This window comes from Rhinoraja longicauda, chromosome 9 (genome assembly GCF_053455715.1).
Source record: "Rhinoraja longicauda isolate Sanriku21f chromosome 9, sRhiLon1.1, whole genome shotgun sequence".
NCBI lineage: Eukaryota > Metazoa > Chordata > Chondrichthyes > Rajiformes > Arhynchobatidae > Rhinoraja > Rhinoraja longicauda.
Window position 1 is genome coordinate 54148233 of NC_135961.1, and position 24302 is coordinate 54172534.

The 24302-nt window shown below is 43.9% G+C and overlaps 1 protein-coding gene across 1 annotated transcript in view; it reads left to right on the forward strand.

Moving 5' to 3' along the window:
• Positions 1 to 13607, forward strand: part of mcm3 (minichromosome maintenance complex component 3) — a 57248-nt gene extending 43641 nt beyond the window's left edge. The window contains exons 12-17 of the mRNA XM_078405916.1: positions 780 to 930; positions 2599 to 2739; positions 6534 to 6628; positions 7110 to 7222; positions 9941 to 10031; positions 12083 to 13607. Of these exons, the coding sequence (XP_078262042.1) occupies positions 780 to 930; positions 2599 to 2739; positions 6534 to 6628; positions 7110 to 7222; positions 9941 to 10031; positions 12083 to 12281 (790 nt within the window). The 3' untranslated portion in view covers positions 12282 to 13607. The remainder of the gene's footprint in view (positions 1 to 779; positions 931 to 2598; positions 2740 to 6533; positions 6629 to 7109; positions 7223 to 9940; positions 10032 to 12082) is intronic.
• The last annotated feature ends 10695 nt before the right edge of the window (positions 13608 to 24302 follow it).

Here is a 24302-nt window from a genome sequence, read left to right on the forward strand (position 1 = left end):
TAGATAGTTAAATGAATATAAAGGAAGAAGAACGAAGAGACCCAAAACGTAACCTATTTTTCTCTGGGATTCCTCTCTGACCTGCTGAGTGACTAGCTTTTTGTGTATTCTGAGTATTGGTCACAGGCAGAAGGGCTTAGTTTAATTTGGCTTCATGTTCAGCACAAAGTCATGGGGCGAAGGGCCCGTTCCTGTGTTGCACTGTGTTCGGTGTTCTCTATCCTCCAAGTTCGGAGAGAAGCTCAGTCCAGAATATTTACTGTCCTTTTCAAGTGTGCTGACAAGACCCAACATGTTTCTTCACTGACCCAACTGATCAATGCTGATGTTTGTGGTTGACATAACCCTCGGTGATACAGTTTTGTTCTGTTTTCCCTCTATCATTGCTGTCATTTACTCGGGTCGAGTCACATTTATTATCATATGTGCAAGTATAGTGACGTACAGGTGCAATGAAAATCTTGCAGGAACATCTCGGGCACATAGATAACACGCAAAGCCAAAAGGCATGCAAAACAGTGAAAAGAAAAGTATTCATAAACAATAGACAATAGGTGCAGGAGTAGGCCATTCAGCCCTTCGAGCCAGCACCGCCATTCAATGCGATCATGGCTGATCACTCTCAATCAGTACCCCGTTCCTGCCTTCTCCCCATACCCCCTCACTCCGCTATATTTGGATATAAACGTTGCTTTGCCAGCATGGTTCAATCCAAGAACAAAATAAAGGCTACGAGCTGGTGATTGTTAAAATGGCCATCTGCTCATCGTGTGTTTCAGAGAGAAGATCGTCAGTATGGAATTTATGCGCAAGTACATCCACGTTGCCAAGATCGTCAAACCCGTGCTCACGTCCGAGGTCGCGAACTACATTGCAGAGGAGTACTCCAGTCTACGCAGTCAGGACCAGATGAGTTCCGATGTTGCTCGGGTGTGTGGCCTTTGTAGAAATGTGTTTATCACCAGGATTTCTCCTTTCCATTCTGTGTAGTTGCTGGTCACTATGCAGCTTGTTTGTTTTCTCCGGGAGATTGAGCTGTCTTATGTTAATATCATAAATAAGAGGAACAGGAAGAGACCACTAAGTCCCTCAGCATGGATCTGGTATTCAGTAGAATCATCGCTGATCCAGTGGGGGGGGGGTTTTTAAACTGCTTTCCATCCTTTCCCTATTCTAGTTATATCACAGTCTTGTACGTGGGACTCTTCCTCCTAGCTCTCTGTGTTGCCAGGTGTATGAAAGACTCATGCCCCTCATGGAGAATTTATTTTCTTCATCTCAGTCTTCAGAGAATTAACCCTTTATTCTGGAATGGTCCCAAGGAAGGAAGTGTCTCTTCAGCATTTGCCTTGTGCACCTCCTGAAAATTCACCATCTTAACTCCACGTGTCCGTTGGGACTCGGAATGGTGGGTGAATCGATCCCTTCATCAGACAGGAGGTCACTGTTCAGTCCATGCTGTTTCTCAGAAAAGAAACCCCATCAGTGTTGCTCCTGTCCGTACGTCCCCATCACCATTCCTTTGATTCTTTTTGCATCAGAGGTAATTTATGGTGGTCCAATAACTTACCACCATGTCTTTTGGATGTGGGAGGAAACTTGGGTACACAGAAGAAGCCCATGTGGTTACAGGGAGAATAAACAATCCCACACAGACTGCACCCAAGGTTAGAATTAAACCGTGGTCCAAGAAGCTGTGGTGGAAGCCCTAACTGCTTCTTTGTAGTTGTAGGGTTTATCCTTGCACCTTTTTTTTTATGAAGAGGGTAATGTTTTAAATTTTCCATTGCTTGGATGCTAAACCAAATCAATAAAATGGTCGTAAGATTACAGGGAATAAATAGGTAATCTAATTGAGTAGACTTAGATTAAATGATCTTCAAGCGCAGGCAAAGTTCTCTGCAAGTCCAATATCTTTCATTGTTATTGACTGATTTTATGCATGTGATTTTATACCATTGCTTGTATTACGAGGAGCTACAATGTTATGGAGTGACTTCCGATGGTGGTCAAGCTGGAAGGAGGGTCATTGGTTGAATTGGATACATATTATACTTCAGTTTATTGAAGACTATTTACGACGTGTTAATGAGTCACTTCCTCAAAGAAAAAGGTTTAAGATTACTCCCTAAGAAACTGGTTTTTCATGGAGGTGTAACTTTCCAGTATTTTCTGTTTGTGCTCCTTCTGTTGTCAGTAACAGATGGACGACAGCAGTCTGATTTTCAGCCTTAACCTCCTCTGTAAATGGAGATGAAATGGTCCCACCGGAATGTTCACAAGTTCTGGGAGCAGAATTAGGCCATTCGGCCCCTCAAGTTACCGCCATTCAATCAAGGCTGATCTATCTTTCCCTCTTGGTCCCATTCTCCTGCCTTCTCCTCATAACCTCTGATACACTTGTGAGAGGAAAGCTAACTATAGTTTAGTTCCCTCCTGCTGTGAGTGCCCTTTACTACCGATAGAGAATCGGCTCATTTTGCGCTTGTTGTCTTGGTCAAAGTCGTTGTGCTGATGTTGACTTGGTGGGGATTTCTCATGGACCCTGCGGGTTTTGTTACTAACCATCTCTTCCCTTTCCCACCGCCTTCCACTTAGACTTCACCTGTCACTGCACGAACTCTGGAGACTTTGATCAGGCTGTCAACTGCTCACGCAAAAGCCCGCATGAGCAAGACCATTGACCTACAAGATTCCGAGGCGGCAGTCGAACTGGTTCAGTTTGCTTACTTTAAGAAGGTAAGTGCTTGTGAGCATCTACCTCTTTCCCCAAGTGTTCTCTGGGCTTAACGTCATCTCATCTGGTGTTCTCTGGGCTTAACGTCATCTCATCTGGTGTTACGGCCATCCACTCATGTTGGTAGAAAAGATGTTGCTGCACACACCTTCCCACGCTCTTGTGGATGATTGCCAAAGGTCTCCTAAGACTGAGGTTTGCAGGTTAATTGGCTTGGTATAATTGTAACATTATTCCTAGTGTATGTGGGATAGTGTAAGTGTGCGGGGATCACTGGTCAGTGCCAACTCGGTGGGCTGAAGGGCCTAGTTCAGCACTTCTATCTCTAAACAAAACTAAACAACTGATGGTGCTCACCAGGGGAACAAACCTCTGCCGCAAAGACTGCCGATAAGATTAACATTTTATTGTTGTTGCGTGAATGTGGTCTGTGTTTTTTATTAGTCAGGAGTGAATCCCAATTCTCAAACGGGCATGTGGCTACAATCAGTTGAAATAGCTCATGAGGGTTTATACACCAACATGATAATAATTGAAATGTCGCATTTACCAAATTGATGCATGGATTAGTGGTTATTAGCTACAGGGAGAAGTTGGACAGACTTGGATTGTTTTTTCTGGGCCGCCAGAGGTTGTGGAGAGATCTGACAGAAGAATATTAAAATTATGAGACCTATAGATAGGGTAGACAGTCAGAACCTTTTTTTCCCCCCAAGACACAGAGGGTGGTGAGTGCCCAGAACACACTTCCAGGGGGGGGGGTATTTGAGGCAGATAAGATAGTGGCATTTAAGAGACTTTTGGATAGGCATCTGGGTACGGAGGGATATGGACTATGTGCGGGCAGATAAGAGATGGTCTTGGCATCATGTTCAGAAATATTGTGGGCCGAAGGGCCTGCTCTTATGCTGTACTGTTATATGGTCTATTTACCATTGTAACAGACAACAATGCTTCTGAGATTAGCTGCGTTGTGGTTGGCTGGAGGCTTGCAGTCTCTGACAAGCAGAATTTAAGCTTTCAATATCATAAACTCCCTGATATATTAAAAAAAACAAAGCCAAAGGTATCTCTTCAGAATGTTGTCAAGGACTCCCTGCCTCCCTCCAACCGTAACAATGCAAGTGCTTTCTACTGTGCTTAAATTAACATGTACTGTGCAGTGTGGGCAGTAAGGAGGAGCCAGCGCTGCCGTCGCAGCTGCGGCTTGCCTGCAGTCCGTCTGTCTTTTGTGTTTTTTGTTGTTTTTGAATGAATTGTCGTTTTAATATGGTGTAGTGTTTGTATGTTATGTTGGGGGGGGGGGGGGGGGGGGGAGGGAACGGGAACTGTAACATTCTCTCTCCCGAACGGAGACGCGACCTTTGTTTCTGTGTCGTGTCTCCGTTCCCGCTGCGGCCTACCACCGGCCATGCAACTGGGACCACCTGGGGCTCTGGTTCGCAGAGCCCATGGCCCGGACTCACCACCTGCGGCGCTGGCTGCCTGCGGATGCTGCGGGAGCGGCTGCGACTCGTCTCCGGAGGCTCCGGCGCGGGCCGCGTGGACGTCGGAAGCCCGCAGGCCCCTGGATGGGGGCCGACATCGGGAGCTCCGGCAGCGGCAGAGGCAGCGTGTTCGCCCGCCCCGAATCGCGGGGCTTGGGTCGGCCCGCCGCGGACCTTTCACCCTCCGGCGCGGCCTGAAATAGGCCGCGGGATTTTTCACCGCCCAGCGGGGGCTTCAATATCGGGAGCCCCGACCGCCCCGACGTGGCAACTCCAACAGCCTGGCCGCGGGACAAGACGGCAGGGAAGAGAAAAAGACATTTTAGCCTTCCATCACAGTGAGGAGGGACTGGAGGAGAGTCACTGTGATGGATGTTTCTTTTTGTTTGGTGTTAGTTGTGATTGTATGTGTTATTGCATTTTTATTGATTAATCTTATTGGTCTTATTGTTCAACTGCGGGTAATGTTTCATTTCACTACACATTTATGTGTATGTGACAAATAAACGACTATTGACTATTGACTGATGTTGCTATTGACAAAAATTCCAGTGTAGAAAATCTCTTCTCATGATTGAGCCCTGTTGATAGTTTATAACTAGTTTAATTCTTGGTAGAGATCTACATACTCCTATGGTATTCCAAACTTAGATAGAACAGAACAGGTCATTCGATCCACAATGTCTGTGCTGACCATGATACTAATGTAAGCTGCCCATCTGCCTGCACGTGATCTATATTCCTTGATTCCCTGGCTGTTCAAGTATCTGTCTAAATGCTTCTTAAATGTTACTTTCATATTTGCTTCCACCACTTCCCCTCGTAGATTTTTTCCAAGCACATACTTCTCTTTTGTATTTTACAAAAATCTTTAAAAAACTTTCCTCCCCTCACCTTAAAACAATCAAAATCATCCAGGGGGCACTCCAGTACATCCAGCATGTGGACTGGACTTTGGACTTTTTCCTCGTAAATGGTGCCAAAATATGGCGATGGGTACAAGAATTTCAGTGTGAAATTTCATATGTGACAATAAAGAACCACTGACTATTTACACACTTGTCATTCTCTCTTTTCCCTTTCCTGTCGGGCAGAGACACAAAAGCTTAAAAGCTTGCCACACTAGATTCAGGAACAGCTTCCCCCTGTTATCAAAGCTGTCAGACTCTTTGTTTTGCATGTACTCTGGATCAGTCATGCCATGAGTACATCAGACAAACAGTGCTGCAAAAGAGAAAATAAACAGTTAATGTTACAGCTACCCAGGAAGTGCAGATTTGTTTTTAAAGTGCAGGAGCCAACTTCAGGTAGGCCGCAACTCACTGCACTGCCTGTGCCAGTTCCATCTAGCCTTCAATTCCTTGATATTTGCAAAAGTTATCTGCCTTCTCTTTAAACATCTCCAGTGAACCAGTGCCCATGGCCCTCTAGGGTAGAAAACTCCAGAAGACTCGCAACTAAATTCCAAACTGCGAGAAGAAATTACGACACACCACAGTTTGGATTTTCTACCCCCTTATCTACATTCCCTGGATTAGGACTCTTCCTCCAGGAGAATCATCTCAACATCTACCTTCTCATTCCCCGCCCCTTAAGATATTCTCTTTCAATTTTCTTCTAAAATTCAAATACATCGAACAGTACAGCTTTGGCCCACTATATCTGTGCTGACCACGATGCCAAGTTAAACTAATCTCTTCCTGCTTGTAATCCATACCCCTCAATTTCCTGCATATTCATGTGAATATCAACGCGCAATCATATCTACTTCCACCACTGTCTGTGGCAGTGCATTCCTGAACTCAATACTCTCAGCATAAACTTGCCCCACACAACCCCTTTAAACTTTCCCCCTCTGGCCTTAAACCTTTTCTCTTTAGCCTTGACAAGTCCACCCTGGGGAAGAAACGTTCTGTCTATCCTATCTATACCTCTGATATTTTTATATACTTACAAAATGCTGGAGTAACTCAGCAGGTCAGGCAGCATCTCAGGAGTTACTCCTGCATTTTGTGAATAAATACCTTCGATTTGTATCAGCATCTGCAGTTATTATCTTATACTTTTTATATACTTAAATCGGGTTTCCCCTCGGCCTCCACTCCAGAGAAACCAATCCAAGTTTGTACCTAATGCCTTCTGATCCAGGCAGCATTCTGATGGATCTCTTCTGCACCCTCTCCAAAGCCTCCACATCCTTCCTGTAATGGGGTGACCAGAACTGCACACACTACTCCAAATGTAGCCAGCACAAAGTTACAAAAGAAGTTCCATCCCCAGTAAACCTAATGTGGGTGTATTTTGTTTAGGTTTTGGAGAAACGGAAGAAACCACGCAAAGATGACAGTGAGGTGGAGACTGAGGACGAAGACATTAGCCAAGAAGATGGTGACGCCAAGAAGAGGTAAAGGATCCAATGGTGTGGAAATGCCTAGTTTTCTGCATTGTGCATTTACTTGTTGTGACTCTGGTTGAGATGTTATTCATTCTTTAATCAATCAAGACAGAGATATCCATCCCTGGATGTTTTAACAGTGAAAAATAAAATCATGATCATATTGATGATTTGACTGTCAGCTTTTGAGGATCATTGTGACCTTTGCTGTTCAAAACATGATAGGACAGCGTGGTGACACAGCGGTAGAGCTGCTGCCTTACAGCCCCTCCGCGTGGGAGACCCGGGTTCGATCCTGGCTAATAAGAATCCCGACTTCGATCCCGATTCAGTGGGTTGAAGGGCCTGTTCCTGCGCTGTATCTCTAAACTAAACTGGACTTTCTTCCCCCTCCTCTCGCCCCCACCCAACTCAAACTTCAATATGATCGCCCCTGCTGGTGGGACAGGAAAAAGGCGAATCTCTTATTTATTTTTCTTTGCATCCTCAGGAGGAAACCTCATGCTAAAGGTGGTGAACGCAAGAAGCGGAGACAGGACCAGGGGGAGGGTGAACAATATGACCCCTATGACTTCAGCGATGCTGAGGAAGAGACACCAGACAGTAAGTTCTTGTTCTTATTGTCAATGACTGCTGTGCCTCAAGGCTGCATAGGAGAAATGTCTGAGAGACTGACTCCAGACAGTGAGTGGGTTGTTATTGTGTTGCTGCAGACTCTTGAGCTGGGCGTTTGTTTGAGTTTAGTTAGCCGATGCATTGAATTAGGACATCCTGTTGCCTCGTGTAGCTCCACCAAGGCAGGGCAGCGTGGTGCATCTCAGAAATGAAGACAAATGTATTTATTTGGCATTACTTTACAACCCCCTGGAGATGCATGAGGGGAATAGATTAGGTAAATATACCGTGTTTTTTTCCCCCCAGGTTAAGGGAACCAACTAGAACGCAAAGGTATGTGAGAGGGGTAAGATTTAATAGGAACCTGAGGGATGACTCTTTCACACAAAGGATGGTGGCATGTGTATTGAACTGTTAGAAAAAGTAGTTGAGGTGGGTGCATAACATTCAAAAGACATTTTGACAGGTACATGGATAGGAAAGGTTTAGTGATGTGAGCCAAAAAGGATAAATAGGACCAGCTTAGATGTGACATCTTGGTTGGCATGGATGAGTTGGGCTGTGGGGCCTGTTTCTGTGCTTTACACCTCTGAATTGGCCAACGCTCCCCATATTATATTGGGTGCTTTTCTGGTTATAATATGTACATCTCCAAAAGTGAACACAATACTCCCAATGCGATCTCGCCAATGTCTTGTACGACTGTAACATAACGTACCAACTTCTTTCTATACTCAATTTCCTGACTGATTAAACCACTTTCACTACTCTATCTACCTATAGCACCACTTTCAAGGGACGATGTACTTGCACCACTAGATCCCTCTGCTCCACAACTCTTCAAGTGGCCCCACCATTCACTGAAGATCCTGCCCTTTGGTTGACTTCCCAAAATACAACACCTCACACACATATCTGAATTGAACTCAATTTGCCATTCCTCATTTTTGATATCCATCTTCATGATCTGTTACCACCTATTTTAGTGTTACCTGCCAACTTACAAATCATGCCTTATATATTGTCATCTTTATCAACAATTTAGATGAGAAACCGCTATGGGGCCCAGCACTGATCCCTGAGGCACACCCCTAGTCAAAGGCCTCAAGTCCAAAAAAAACCTCCCACCACCCTCTGGTTCCTACCATGAAGCCAGTTCTGTATCTAGTTTGCTAGCTGTCCCTTGATCCCGCACAATCTAACCTTCCAGTGCACCCGACAATACGGAACCTTATCAGGGCCTTATTATAGTCAACATAAACTATAATCTACGGCCTTGTTTTGCCAACCTTCTTACTTTTAAAAAACTCAAATTAAATTCATGAGACGCAAACTCCCATGTACAAAACTATGCTGACAATCCTTAATCAACCCTTGCCGATCCAAATGCTTGTATACCTGATTACTCAGAATCCTCTCCAGGAACTTTCCTACCACTCATGTTGGGTTTACTGGTTTTTCCTTGCAGCCCTACGTAAATAGAGGCATCCTCCATTAGTCACCCTCCAGTTTTCGACATCTCACCCAAGTCTAACTATGTTTTATGTATCTCGGCCAGGACTCCTACAATTTCTTCTCTAGCATCCTACAGATTATTGTCATGTTTACCAAGATACAGTGAAAGTCTTCGTATTCTGTGCTACACAGGTAAATAATACCATACAGAAGTATAACAGGTAGTGCAAAAGAAGAAAATAAACAACAGTACAGAGTATAGTGTGTGGAGAGGAAGGAACTGCAGAGCTGGCTTAAATAAAAAATACACAAAATGCTAGAGTATCAGCATTTACCGTTTCGGGTCAAGACGCGCCTGGTCTGAAAAAGGTTCTCGACCCGAAACGCCAGCCATTTCTACTCTCCAGAGATGCCGCCGTCCAGCTGAGTTACTCCAGCATTTTGTCTGTCTACAGAATATAGTTTACACTACAGAGTAAGTGCAGTTAAAAAGAAGTGCAAGGGCTACAATGAGGCATTTGGAAGTTTGGAAAATCATTGTTAGTACCTAAGACTGACTGACTGTTATCAATCAGGGGAAAAAGCTGTTTTTGAATCGTGTTTTTACGTGCTTTCAAGCTTTTGTATCTTCTGCCCGTTAGGTGAGAGGAGAAGGGAGAAGGGAGAAGAGAGAATGAAGGGGTGTGAGTGACCTTGAGTATGTTGGCTTCTTTCCCAAGACAGGGTAAAGTTTAGATAAAGTCAATGGGGGGAGGCTAGTTTGCATGATAGAGTAGATATGGTGAGAGTCATTGGAGACATGCCAAATGTCTTTGGCCTTCTGAGGAAGTAGAGGCATCGGTGGGCTTTCTTGGCTATTCCATGTAGGCTGCAACCTGTGCCAGAATAAGTAATTTAGTCTTTAACAGTGTCTCTCGTTCTGACTCCAACTTGGTTTAAAAATTTAAAAATCCAAAAAAGCTGGAAACAAATGCTCAGGCAGCCTCTGTGGAAAAAGCAATCGTTAGCATTTTGGGTCCAGGTTTTTGAATTTCATGTGGAATTTGAAACTAGGCTGCCTATAGTTCCTTGTAATTTTCTGGATGGTCAATAAATCATTTCCAAGTCCGCTAAGGAAGCAGCTTGATTTGAAGCTTCTACCAGTTGCACCAAAAAATTGGTTCTGTATTGTGTCCTGGTATTTTGGTTTGCAAGCAGAAAGTCAATGTGTATGACCCAGTTGGTAAAACAATCTGATCTGATTTTCCTCAGTCCAGCCACGCACTCCAAAGACGCCAGAAGCTGGAGAGCACATGGACACCGGTGGTGATGGAACTGCCAAGTCTGTGTTGAGTGAAGAAAGGTCAGTATGTCAGTGTCTTGATGCCACCCTTGAATTCAAAATATGTGCTTCTAGTTTCATGCTAAACACAGAGGATGTTTAGTTTTAGGTCTGATTTTCTTATATCACGAAAAATGACGTGGGCCGCCTTTTTGAACCTTCGCAGATTTGGGGGAATGAAGATGATTCATTGGGTTTGGTTTATTCACAAGCAAATTGTACACAAGTCATACCAGTTTGTGTAGGGAAATAACTGCAGATGCTGGTACAACTCGAAGGTATCACAAAATGTGATACCAGTTCTTTGATACAGTTAGATCAATTAAGAGCAGTAGCCTGAAGCCATGTGTTCAATTGAGATACTTCAAGATATTTTTATCATCTTTGATTTAACTCGGTAAACATGTCAGTGCTGTTTTATGCTATCATTATGTCTATTTAAAATTGCACCATTATTGAAATTGGAGTTTAAAACCAGGGTTTCACAGTTTAAGAATAAGGGGTAGGTCATTTCGGACTGAGACGAGGGAAAAAAATGGCACCCAGAGAGTTGTGAATCTGTGGAATTCTCTGCCACAGAAGGCAGTAGAGGCCAATTCACTGGATGTTTTCAAGAGAGTTAGATTTAGATCAGCTATGAACATATTGAATGGCAGTGCTGGCTCGAAGGGCCCTGCACTTATTTTTCTATGTTTCTAAATAGCTATTTCCTTCCAAATAGCCTTGGGCTGCCACTGCTGAGGTTATCTGAGATTTAACTTCTGATCAAGGAAAATAACTTCTATTATAAATGTTGTAATATGTAGAAGTGGTTTGCTGGGTTTAGAGGCTGGGCCCTGGTGTAATGGGTAACATTGTATTTAATGGATTATGAGGAGCTACGGTATCCAATTAAATCAGTTGCTGCATTTGGAAATAGGGCGGCACGGTAGCGCAGCGGTAGAGTTGCTGCTTTACAGCGAATGCAGCGCCGGAGACTCAGGTTCGATCCTGACTACGGGTGCTGCACTGTAAGGAGTTTGTACGTTCTCCCCGTGACCTGCGTGGGTTTTCTCCGAGATCTTCGGTTTCCTCCCACACTCCAAAGACGTACAGGTATGTAGGTTAATTGGCTGGGTAAATGTAAAAATTGTCCCTAGTGGGTGTAGGATAGTGTTAATGTACGGAGATCGCTGGGCGGCACGGACTTGGAGGGCCGAAAAGGCCTGTTTCCGGCTGTATATATATGATATGATATGATATGATTAGTCGGAGAAGAATACAACTTGATAACTAAATAGATTGCAAATTGGAAGTGATCGCTAGCTTTATATATCTTTTTTAATGTTTCCAAATTTTCTTAATAAAGGAATTTTGAAGTAAGTCCAAACTCTTGCTGCCAGTCCATCATGCAGTGTGTTGGAAACAACATATTTAGATGCAGAATTAGAGCCTCATGCAGAAGTAGCCCTGGTACTTTAGTTTGCATGCAGAAAGTCAATATGTCTACCCAGTTGGTAAAACAATCTGATCTAATTTCCCTCAGTCAGACAGCAACACATGTAACATGAGCACAGCAGCCTTGCTGGAAGTCAACTTGTTGCACGGTGGCACAGCGGTAGAGTTTCTGCCTTTCAGCACCAGAGACCCGAATTCTATCCTGACTATGGGTGCTTGCCTGTATGGAGTTTTTATGTTCTCCCAGTGACCAGTGTGGGTTTTCTCCGGGATCTCTGATTTCCTCCACACGCCAAAGACGTATAGGTTTGTAGGTTAATTGGCTTAGTATAACTAAAAATTAACCCTAGTATGTGTAGGACAGTGCAAGTGTGCAGAGATAGCTGGTCGGCATGGACACGGTGGGCCAAAGGGCCTGTTTCTGTGCTATATCTCTGAACAAAACTTGATTCTCGGTTGAAGACTGGCTGGGCAGGAAAATTATGTAGTGGTCAGACATTTTGTTGCACCACGGTCCTGTGTCCCTTGCAATTTGTTGTAGCTGGTGCTAAATTCCTTTCCGATTGAACTTGGGGCACATTCCTGTGGCTGTCGGCTCTGTTTTGTGGTTCTAATCCTGTTTAATCCTGGCACAGGTTTAAAGCATTCAAAGCTGCCCTCTTAGATGCTTTCAAGGCTGCACATGCTCAGTCCCTTGGAATGCAAACTCTGATGGCTTCAATCAATAAAGAAAATAAGGTTCCATTCACTGAGGAGGAAGTACAGACTGCTCTCGACAAGATGCAGGAAGACAACCAGATCATGGTGACCGATCACATCATCTTCCTAATCTAAACGAGTGGATTTCACTGCCGACTGCTATGCACCATACCGAATTGAAGGCGTAGTGGAAGTGTGAAAAAAGAACATGCTGACAGCTTAAATATAGCTAATTATCTTCACGTAAATTCCAACCCTGCTTCACAGGAGCTTGAGTTCCATGGAGGCAGCCAGTAATTACCATGGGGGAGGGGGGAGGGCAGGGGATTGCCTCTGAGTACATCGTTCAAGAAGGAAAATATATTGTTTATTTTATATGTACCCGAGCTAATTTCTTCAGGGTTACACAGTTGCCCGCTGTCAAGTGCATGGGAAATTGGTCATGTCCAGCTTGTAAACAGCGTTTGCGAGGGAATTCAGATGTTGGTTGACCTTGGCAATGCTACTGCTTGGGTTCGGAACCTATCTAACTACCAGCAGCTCTGGAATAGCTGGACTGCTGTTTCTTTCAAGGGGTTGGCTTGGAACTTTCTTTGAATTGAATGGTGTAGAAAGGAACTTCAGGTGGTGGTTTAAACTGAAGATTGACACAAAAAGCTGGGGTAACTCAGAGGGTCAGGCAGCATTTTTGGAGAAAAGGAAAAGGTGCGGTTTCGGGTCAAGACCATTCTTCAGACTTCTGTTCCTTTTCTTCAGCGATGCTGCCTGACCCGCTGAGTTACTGCAAAAAAAGATAGCTTTTTTTGTCTATCTTTGAACTGGCAGGGTTACCTTCTGGATATTGGACTTGTGCAAGTTCCAGAGGCTATTGAGGTATTAAACAGAGTTGGGTTGGGATGGATCAGTAAAGTGACACCTTAGCACTACTTTCAAAGGCTTCCTTCTGAAGATCCTTTTGGGAACTGTTACACTCTTTATTCGTTGTCCCCTTCCCCCCTCCCTCCCCCACCCCCAAGTTATTTAACATTTTTCTAAGAATACTGAGGGCACGATTGATCTTCCCCTCCCGTGCCTGACAGTTTCAGGGCATGAAACTGTTTCAGACCTTGAAGCAATGTTGCTTTGGCCAATGATCAATCAATGCATTGGCATGAAGATTGGGGCCCATGGAAGCAGTCAAGTGCAGCACTTCAGACTTGTAAGTTTCCAGCAGGATTTGTTTGACTTCTATTTGGTTAGACATGCAGGTAGGGGTCCTGACCTGAGACCTATTGCTGCCACTATCTTGCGTTTTGTTGGAAGCCTTTGGGCCCAGCCTTGTTGACCGCCTGTTGGGGTTAATTATGAGGGTAAGTACACCTTAATTTGTGAAATGGATGAATTACTGAATGAGGTTGCACCATGCATAATAGTGTAACTGCTTGCAAAGAGACTTTTTTTTTGTAATAAAGTTGAATTTGTTTTCTCTCATTGCATGCATTCTTTTCACCAAAGAAGCTCTTGTCTTTGGTTTCAATATGAGACATTCATACTGCAGATGATGCCGCGTGCGAGAACTTTTTTTCCAATACCAAGTATGCATCTGACCTTGTTTTTTTGTTCTACTTTCTACATTCTGCTTGCGTTATGCTTATTTTGAATAGCCGAGTCTCAATTCATCTGTATTGTGTGGTTTTGAGGCAGGGCTTTCAAGTTGCAGTTTCTGTATTGCCGCCACCGATAGAAACCCAGGACAATTGGCTGAGATTTTCCAACAGTTTGTTTAAAGGAGAACATTTTCAGGCTGAAGTGGAAAATTAGTTTTGCTATACTTTGATTCAGGCTCACTTTTTAACCATTGCTTTTTTTCTGGGGATTGTAGGGGGAGGGGGGTTTAAGTTGCTTGAAATTCTTGCATCTAAGAGGTAATGATCCATCATAACTCAGCTGTGTTATAAACCCTGTCAAATTGAGCAGTAATTGTATGTAGGCTTCTTAAAATCTTACAAAGCAAATGAAAAGTAGAGAAAGACAAATTGTATATGCCAGACCACTTTGCATTTCTCCACAGCTACCCTTGCCTTTAAACTTCATAGTATACTTTCTACAGACTCAAACACATCAAGTATTCCTCAACTTTAAATAGTTGCTGTTTAAAGATGGCTATTGAACCAAATAGATGCAGCAATCCATGAGCTTCAGCTTTATGCATCACACAGCACTCTGGTAATCACTGCACGCAATACTTCTCTAGAGATAAATGCACCAGATCAACAATATGTGCCTTTGCATGAGAGCAGCTGGTCTAGGACAGTTGAAAGGTTATGCTGCTGAGATATGTATGTAAAGAGGAAAAAAATAGTCAAGGCAAATTTGGGTCCCTTGAAGACAGAAGCGGGGGAATTTATTATGGGGAACAAGGAAATGGCAGACAAGTTGAACCGGAACTTTGGATCTGTCTTCACTAAGGAAGATACAAGCAATCTCCCAGATGTTCTAGTGGCCAGAGATCCTAGGGTGACGGAGGAACTGAAGGAAATCCACATTAGGCAGGAAATGGTGTTGGGTAGACTGATGGGACTGAAGGCTGATAAATCCCAGGGCCTGATGGTTTGCATCCCAGAGTACTTAAGGAGGTGGCGCTAGAAATTGTGGACGCATTGGTGATCATTTTCCAATGTTCTATAGATTCAGGATCAGTTCCTGTGGATTGAAGGGTAGCTAATGTCCCACATTTTAAGAAAGGAGGGAGAGAGAAAACAGGAAATTATAGACCAGTTAGTTTGACATCAGTGGTGGGGAAGATGCTGGAGTCAATTATAAAAGACAAAATTGCGGAGCATTTGGATAGTAGTAACAGGATTGTTCCGAGTCAGCATAGATTTACGAAGGGGAAATCATGCTTGAGTAATCTTCTGGAATTCTTTGAGGATGTAACTAGGAAAATTGACAGGGGAGAGCCGGTGGATGTGGTGTACCTTGACTTTCAGAAAGCCTTTGACAAGATTCCACATAGGAGATTAGTGGGCAAAATTAGAGCACATGGTATTGGAGGTAGGGTACTGACATGGATAGAAAATTGGTTGACAGACAGAAAGTAAAGAGTGGGGATAAATGGGTCCCTTTCAGAATGGCAGGCAGTAACTAGTGGGGTACCGCAAGGCTCGGTGTTGGGACCGCAGCTATTTACAATATACATTAATGGCTTGGATGAAGGGATTAAAAGTACCATTAGCAAATTTGCAGATGATACAAAGCTGGGTGGTAGTGTGAACTGTGAGGAAGATGCTATGAGGTTGCAGGGTGTCTTGGACAGGTTGTGTGAGTGGGCGGATGCATGGCAGATGCAGTTTAATGTGGATAAGTGTGAGGTGGTAAGAATAGGAAGGCAGAGTATTATCTGAATGGTGTCAAGTTAGGAACAGAGGACGTACAACGAGATCTGGGTGTCCTAGTGCATCAGTCACTGAAAGGAAGCATGCAGGTACAGCAGGCAGTGAAGAAAGCCAATGGAATGTTGGCCTTCATAACAAGAGGAGTTGAGTATAGGAGCGAAGAGGTCCTTCCGCAGTTGTACAGGGCCCTAGTGAGACCGCACCTGGAGTACTGTGTGCAGTTTTGGTCTCCAAATTTGAGGAAGGATATTCTTGCTATTGAGGGCGTGCAGCTTAGCTTTACTAGGTTAATTCCCGGAATGGCGGGACTATCATATGTTGAAAGACTGGAGCGACTAGGCTTGTATACACTGGCATTTAGAAGGATGAGAGGAGATCTTATCGAAACGTATAAGATTTTTAAGGGGTTGGACACGTTAGAGGCGGGAAACGTGTTCCCAATGTTGGGGGAGTCCAGAACAAGGGGCCACAGTTTAAGAATAAGGGGTAGGCCATTTAGAACTGAGATGAGGAAAAACTTTTTCAGTCGGAGAGTTGTGAATCTGTGGAATTCTCTGCCTCAGAAGGCAGTGGAGGCCAATTCTCTGAATGCATTCAAGAGAGAGCTAGATAGACCTCTTAAGGATAGCGGAGTCAAGGATATGGGGAGAAAGCAGGAACGGGGTACTGATTGAGAATGATCAGCCATGATCACATTGAATGGCGGTGCTGGCTCGAAGGGCCGAATGGCCTCCTCCTGCACCTATTGTCTATAGCTAAATCAAAGAGCTGAGCTCAATAAAGTAATAGAACCTTAGACATTGCTTGGAGAATATTAAGTGTTTCATATCAAGACCAAGCTTGGAGTAATGTGTTCAGTTTTGTTCGCCGAGCTATTACAAAAGATGCCATTAAGCTGGGAAGAATTCATTAAAAAAAGTGACGAGGATGTTGTCTTGACTCATGGGAATGAGTTACAGAGAGAGACAGGGATGACCATGTAAAAGTGTATAAAATCATGAGGGGCATAGGTAGGGTGAATGTGCAGTGTTGGGGAATCAAGAACTAGAGTGCATACGTTTAAGGTGTAGATCGTGTCAGAATTCCCTCCAGTAATTTTTCTACATCTCATGTTAGGACCTTTGGCCTTTTGTCCCTCTGCTTGTCCTTGCAATTGTTTTTAAAAAGGTGGCACGGTGGTGCAGCGGTATAATTGCTATATTATAGCGCCTATAACAGATGAGACTGGGTTTCGATCCTGGCTCTGGGTGTTTGTCTGTACAAAATTTTGCACGTTCTCCCCGTGACCTGCGTGGGTTTTATCTGAGGATTTTGGTTTCCCCCCACACCCCAAAGACGTACAGGTTTGTAGGTTAATTGGCATGGTATAAATGTAAAAGATTGTCCATTGTGTAGAATATTGTTAATGTACGGGAATCGCTGGTTAGTGTGGACTCGGTGAGCCGCAGAGTCTGTTTCCACGCTGTATCTCTAAACTAAAACAAAATATAATGGCACAACATTAATTATTGTCCAGTCTCCTGCTATCTCTTTGTTTTTGGGATGTGGCCATCACTGACAGTTCTGGCATTTAAGACTCAAGTGTAGCATTGGACCTGGCCTTGCCATTAGCTCAGACCAAGTACGCTCAGCATATCTCTTTTCATGAGGTGAACCAAATGAGTGCCTTGTTGTCACCATTACGGAGGGGTAGAGAGTTGTTTGGACCAAGGTAACCTGGGATCAAAACTCACCAGACACAGCTGTAATTGAGCTCTCCCTCAATGTTAGCAAGGTAAAGGAGCTAGTCATTCAAAAAGTGAGATTGTTGGGCACTGCCCAATTAGCAGCAATGGTGCTAAAGTGGTCGAGAGCTTCCACTTCCGAGGCATAAATATCACCAACAATTTGTGCTAGACCAGCCACATTCAAAACTGAAGCCAAGGAAGCACACCAATGCCTCTACTTTCTCAGCAGACAAAGGATGTCACTGATGGCACCAACTTCTACAGATGTGCCTTACTGCGCCAGAGACCCGGGTTCAATCCTGACTACGGATGCTGTCTGTATGGAGTTCTTCCTGTGACCACGTTGGTTTACTCCGGGAGCTCCGATTTCCTCCCACATTACAAAGAAATACTGGTTTGTTGGTTAATTGGCTTTGGTAAAATTGTAGATTTCCCCTAGTGTGTAGGATAGCGCTATTGAGCGGGTTGGTGCGGACACTGGGCTGAAGAGCCTGTTTCCATGCTGTATCTCTAAACTAAACTACCTCTAAACTAAGATGCACCGTAGAAAGCATCGTATCGGGATGTGTCACAGCTTGGCTTGGCAGTAGTTCTGTCCAAGAAATTGCATTGAGTTGTGGAGGTAGCCCAATCCTCCTTTTCATCGACTGCATCTATACTTCATGTTGCCTTGCCAATGTAGCCAACGTAATCAAATACTGATTTCACCCTGGTCATTCCACTTTCCTCCCCTCTCTTGAAAGCATATGCCACCAAATTCAGGAACAGCTTCATCCCTGCTATTACGAGACAACTGAGAAATCCACCCATAAGCTCGAGTACAGTCATGCTCTTCCAACCTACCTCATTGTGGGCCTTGTACTTTTTACATGTGCACTTTCTCCATGACACTCTGAATGCTGTACACTATTTACTGCTGCACTCGGGTATTTTTCTTTTGCACTCCCCATGGTACATGAAAAGCTTGATTGTACTTATGTAACTTGGGTGACAAAAAAGTAGAAAAATATTTAGAAAGAGCATATGATTCAGATCAAAGTGCAAGGAAATTCCTCCGTCGCAAGAAGTTCAGAGTAAATAAATACACAAACAAAATGCACAAGTAAGGTGCTCCAAAGGCCGTTTCCATGCTGTGTTGCTCTGACTTAATGTGCTCGAGATTCTGAATTTATTACCCGATAAATGCACCGCAAATGCAAAAATGATAAATGTAGGTTTTGAGAAGCTGATAACAGAACGATTTGAGAGGAAGGAAGGAAACCGTACAAAGAACATGAAAGAAGGATGGCAGCAAACATAAAAGGGAATCCAAAAATACGCACACGAACAGGAAGAGGGCTCTAAGAGAAGATTAGAGACAGAAAAGGAAATCTACTCAAGAAGACAGAGGGCATGAGTGGGACACCAAGAGTATTTTGCATCAAATCGTCATGTCAAAGATACTACTAGATTCTTAGCAAAGGAAGATGTTGGAAAGGGTGCAGAAGAGATTCACAAGGATCTTACCTGGATATGTGGGTTTGAGTTATAGGGAGAGGTTCAATAAACAGACTTTTTTTGGAGTGCAGGAGGCCAAGTAGTGACCTTACTGAGGTGTACAAGGCTCTGAGGGGATAAAGTGAAGGCCCACAGCCTTTTTTACCCCCTCCTAGGGTAGAGGATTCTAAAACTAGAGGGCATAAGAGCAGGGGCAACTTTAAAAAAATATTATTTTATTGAGCTTCACAAAAATACAAATGATAATTAATTTTATAATTATGCACAGTATAAGGGGAAAAACAAGAAAAAGACAAAACAACCTAAAAAAACAAAAGGATTTTTGAGAGTTATATGGTTTAATTGACAGTAGGTAAGTTGTACCATGTCACATTACAATTACATTGGATGCCAAACATTGCCATATATGGCCTCGAACAGGAAATACATTGTAACGCAACATATCAGCTAATAAATAGTCCCTGAAGCTGCCCTTCTTGCCATAAAATGTATATGTGGTTGCCATATTCTTAAAAGGTCCTGACTCTTACATCTTATGTCGTAATAGATTTTATCTAATGGGATGTAGCTAGAGATTTCATTTAACCAGTGCAATACTGCCGGGGGGGGGGGGGGTAATCAGATTTCCAGTGGATTGTAATATACTTCCTTGCAGTGATCAAAGGAAGGTCAATATATTTTTAATTAAATTCATTCCAGGGGGCAACTTTTTCACCTAGAAGCTAGTCCCTGTCTGGAACACGTTTGAGGGGGAGACTAGGGAACCAGAGTCGATTATGACATGACATTTGGACAGTTATCTGAAGGCTTTAGAGGAATATGGGTTAAATACAGGCAAACGGGATTAGCCCAGTGTGTTAACTTTGTCAGCACAGTCAAGCTAGGCCAGTAATAAAGAGGAGGCCCTAGATAGCTTGTACCTAATGTGGATAAACCCAACAGGTTCAGATGGGATGCATTCTAGCCTGCTGTATGAAGGAAAAGTAGAAATTACAGAAGACCTGGTTGTAATCTACAGACTTGGATGTGGTGCCTGAGGACTGGAAAATGTCCAAACTAGGATCAAAAATGTCTGGAAAAACACAGTAACGTTCCTCTTAATGAAGAAAATTGCAAACGATAACTAGGAAGAGAATTGAGTTACTTAATTCTGGATAAGGTCGATTGATTGGAAAAAGCCAGCATGAATTTGTTAAGGCAGACCAAGACCATTTAATTAACTTGCTTGCGCTTTTAGTAAAAAGGAGGGTTGAAGTGGAAAATGCAGTTGATGCGATTTGCATGGGTTTGAAGCATAGTTATTGATAGTAGGTAACTATATACTAAGACTAGCAAGCATACTTTTAGTGTAAGAAGCTTGGAGAGGATTGGAAGAAATTTTCATCCAGAGGAATGTTTGAATCTGGAACACACTGATCAGTGGGTGGTGGAAGGAGAGATAATTAGCCCAGATGATGTACATGCATGTGTTCTTAAAACCTGCGCAGACCAACTGGCTGGAACTTTTTAGGGACATTTTCATCCACTCACTACTGTGGCCTGAGGTCCCCATTTACTTTAAAAGAGCATCCATCATACTGCCCATGAAGTGAAAGGTAACATGCCTCTATGACTACCAACCAGTGCATGACCATTGTGGAGAAGTGCTTTCAGAGGTTGATTATGACACAAATCAACTCTTGCCTTACTTAGGAAGGTCATAAGGGATAGGAGTAGAATTAGGCCATTCGGCCCATCAAGTCTACTCTGCCATACAATCATGGCTGATCTATCTCTCCCTCCTAACCCCATTCTCCTGCCTTCTCCCCATAACATCCAGCACCTGTACTAATCAAAAAATTGTGTCTTAAAAATATCCATTGACTTGGCCCTCCACAGCCTTGTTTGGCAAATAATTCCACAGATTCACCACCCCCTGACTAAAGAGATTTCTCATCTACTTCCTACAATAACATCCTTTAATACTGAGGCTATGACCTCTAGTCCTAGACTCTCCCACTAGTGGAAACATCCTCTCCACATCCACTCTATCCAAGCCTTTCACTATTCTGCATGTTTCAATGAGGTCCCCCTCATTCTTCCAAACTCCAGCGAGTATAGCCCAAGTGCCAACTATGGCTTATCATAGGTTAACCTCATTCCTGGGATCATTCTTGTAAACCTCCTCTGGATCCTCTACAGGGTCAGCACATCCTTCCTCAGATATGGTGCACAAAATTGCTCACAATATTCCAAATGTGGCCTTACCAGTGACTTAGAGAGCTTTGGCAATACATCCCTGTTTTGTATACAAGCCCTCTTGAAATAAATGCTAGCATTGCAGTTTGCTTCCCAGGAAGAACCTGGTTCCACTCCAATTTGCCAAACACCACAACAAAACAACAGCAGATGCGATCTCGCAGGCTCTCCACTTTGCAATGAGCCTCTTAGACTACAAGAACACACATATCAGGCTGTTGTTTATCAATTGCAGCTCTGTTCACCATCTTGATTCCTGGGATGGCAGGTATTTCATATGAAGAAAGACTGGATAGACTCGGCTTGTACTCGCTGGAATTTAGAAGATTGAGGGGGGATCTTATAGAAACGTACAAAATTCTTAAGGGGTTGGACAGACTAGATGCAGGAAGATTGTTCCCGATGTTGGGGAAGTCCAGAACAAGGTCACAGTTTAAGGATAAGGGGAAAGTCTTTTAGGACCGAGACAATAGACAATAGGTGCAGGAGTAGGCCATTCAGCCCTTCGAGCCAGCACCGCCATTCAATGCGATCATGGCTGATCACTCTCAATCAGTACCCCGTTCCTGCCTTCTCCCCATACCCCCTCACTCCGCTATCCTTAAGAGCTCTATCCAGCTCTCTCTTGAAAGCATCCAATGAACTGGCCTCCACTGCCTTCTGAGGCAGAGAATTCCACACCTTCACCACTCTCTGACTGAAAAAGTTCTTCCTCATCTCCGTTCTAAATGGCCTACCCCTTATTCTTAAACTGTGGCCCCTTGTTCTGGACTCCCCCAACATTGGGAACATGTTTCCTGCCTCTAATGTGTCCAATCCCCTAATTATCTTATATGTTTCAATAAGATCCCCCCTCATCCTTCTAAATTCCAGTGTATACATGCCCAATCGCTCCAGCCTTTCAACATACGACAGTCCCGCCATTCCGGGAATTAACCTAGTGAACCTACGCTGCACGCCCTCCATAGCAAGAATATCCTTCCTCAAATTTGGAGACCAAAACTGCACACAGTACTCCAGGTGCGGTCTCACCAGGGCCCGGTACAACTGTAGAAGGACCTCTTTGCTCCTATACTCAACTCCTCTTGTTATGAAGGCCAACATTCCATTGAGAACTTTTTTTTCTCATAGAGAGTGGTGAATCTGTGGAATTCTCTGCCACAGAAAGTAGTTGGGGCCAGTTCATTGGCTATATTTAAGAGGGAGTTAGATGTGGCCCTTGTGGCTAAAGGGATCAGGGGATCTGGAGAGAAGGCAGGTACGGGATACTGAGTTGGATGATCAGCCATGATCATTGAATGGCGGTGCAGGCTCGAAGGGCCGAATGGCCTACTCCTGCACCTATTTTCTATGTTTCTATCTTCCTTGCTAAACCCGTCGTCATACTCTTGAGAATTGAGCCTCTGCTCTTCCTAACAATGCAATCGGATCCCTCAACTTCCTCAGCAGCAGACCTCAATCAGTATGAATTGGCAACAAAACTTCCTCCTCACTCACCATTATCTCTGGGGCACACCAAGGCTGTGTGCTCAGTCTTGCATTCTACACTCTACCCATAATTGTGTATGTACAGTAGCCACAGCTGAAACGCTATCTTTAAATTTGCCAATGATACCACTGTTGTTGGACAAATAATATTTAAAGATGGGTCATAGTACTGGAGGGAAATCATTAATCTGATAGAATTGTGCCAGAATGGCGATATATTCTAAATATTAGCACATCCATGGAGCTAAATGCTGACTCGGGAAGTTAAACATTAACCTGTTTTTATCAGCGGGACTGCAGTGGAGTTAACAGCTTTAAGTTCCTGGGTGTGCACATCTCTGAAGATCTGTCCTGGGACCAGCACTCTCCACCTGATGCGACCAGCAGATGCTAAGGTCAGCTGGCATGATTTTACAGGACCCCTCACATGTCCTGTTCTCTGCGTTTGAATAGCTTCCCTCAGGATGCCGGCTTCGCTGCCCAAGCTGGAGGACACAGAGGAGAAGGGTAACTTTTGTCTCCAAGGCTGTTCAGCTCCTCAACTCACAACCACCCCTGTCCCACTGCTCACCCTGCTAATCTCCCCCCCCCCCCCCCCCCCCCCAATAGTTTTTGTACTATTCTATGTGCCTTTGTAAATTGCCCCACGGGGACAGATAAAGTGTTTTTGAACTTTGATCTTGAACTTGAATACAATTACAAAGAAAGCTCATCAATGCCTCTGCTTCTTCAGATATTTGAAGAGATTTAGCATGTTGCTGACTCTATAACTTCTACATGTGTTTAGTGGAGACTATACTGACTGGTTGCACCATGACCTGGTTTAGTAACTCGAAGGCTTAAGAATGAAGAAGGCTGCAAAAAAGTGGTGGGCATTGCCTGGTCCATCTTGAGTATTATTGAAGTGATGCCGTGGAAAAAGGCCATTCGGCCCAACTTGCCCAGACGGGCCAACATGTCCCAGCTATACTCGCCCCACCTGCTTGTGTTTGGTCCATGTCCCTCCAAACCTGTCCTATCCATGTATCTGTCTAACTGTTTCTTAAATGTTGGGATAGTCCCTGCCTCAACTACCTCCTCTGGCATTTTGTTCCATACACCCACCATGTTTTGTGTGAAAAAGTTACCCCTCAGATTCCTATTAAATCTTTTCCCCTTCACCTTAAACCTATGTCCTCTGGTTCTCAATTCGCCTACTCTGGGCAAGTGACTCAGTGCATCCACCTGATCTATTTCCTCTCATGATTTTATACACCTCAATAAGATTAACCCTCATCCTCCTGCGCTCTAAGAAATAGAGTTCCAGCCTACCCACATCTCCCTATTGCTCAGAACCTCGAGCCCTGGCAACATCCTTGTAAATCTTTGTGCCCTTTCCAGTTTGACAACATATTTCCTATAACATGGGCCACCTTCATGGAACTTTGTGCCTGCACTCCTAGATTGTCCTGCTCTACAACACTCCCCAGAGCCCTACCATTCTATGTGTAGGTTCTGCCCATGTTAGACTTTCCAAAGTGCAACACCTCACATTTCTCTATTAAATTCCATCAACAATGTCTCAACCCACCTGGCCAATCGATCAAGATCCTGCTGCAATTTTTCACAACCATCTTCACTATCTGTAAAACCACCCACTTTTGCAAACTTGCTAATCTTGCTGTGTATGTTCTCATCCAAATATTGATATTGATGGCAACCAGTAACGGGCCCAGCACCTAACTCTGAGGCGCATCACTAGTCACAGACCTCTAGTCTCAGAAGCAACCTTCCACCACCACACTCTGCTTCCTTACATGAAGCCCATTTTCTATCCATTCAGCTATCTCCTT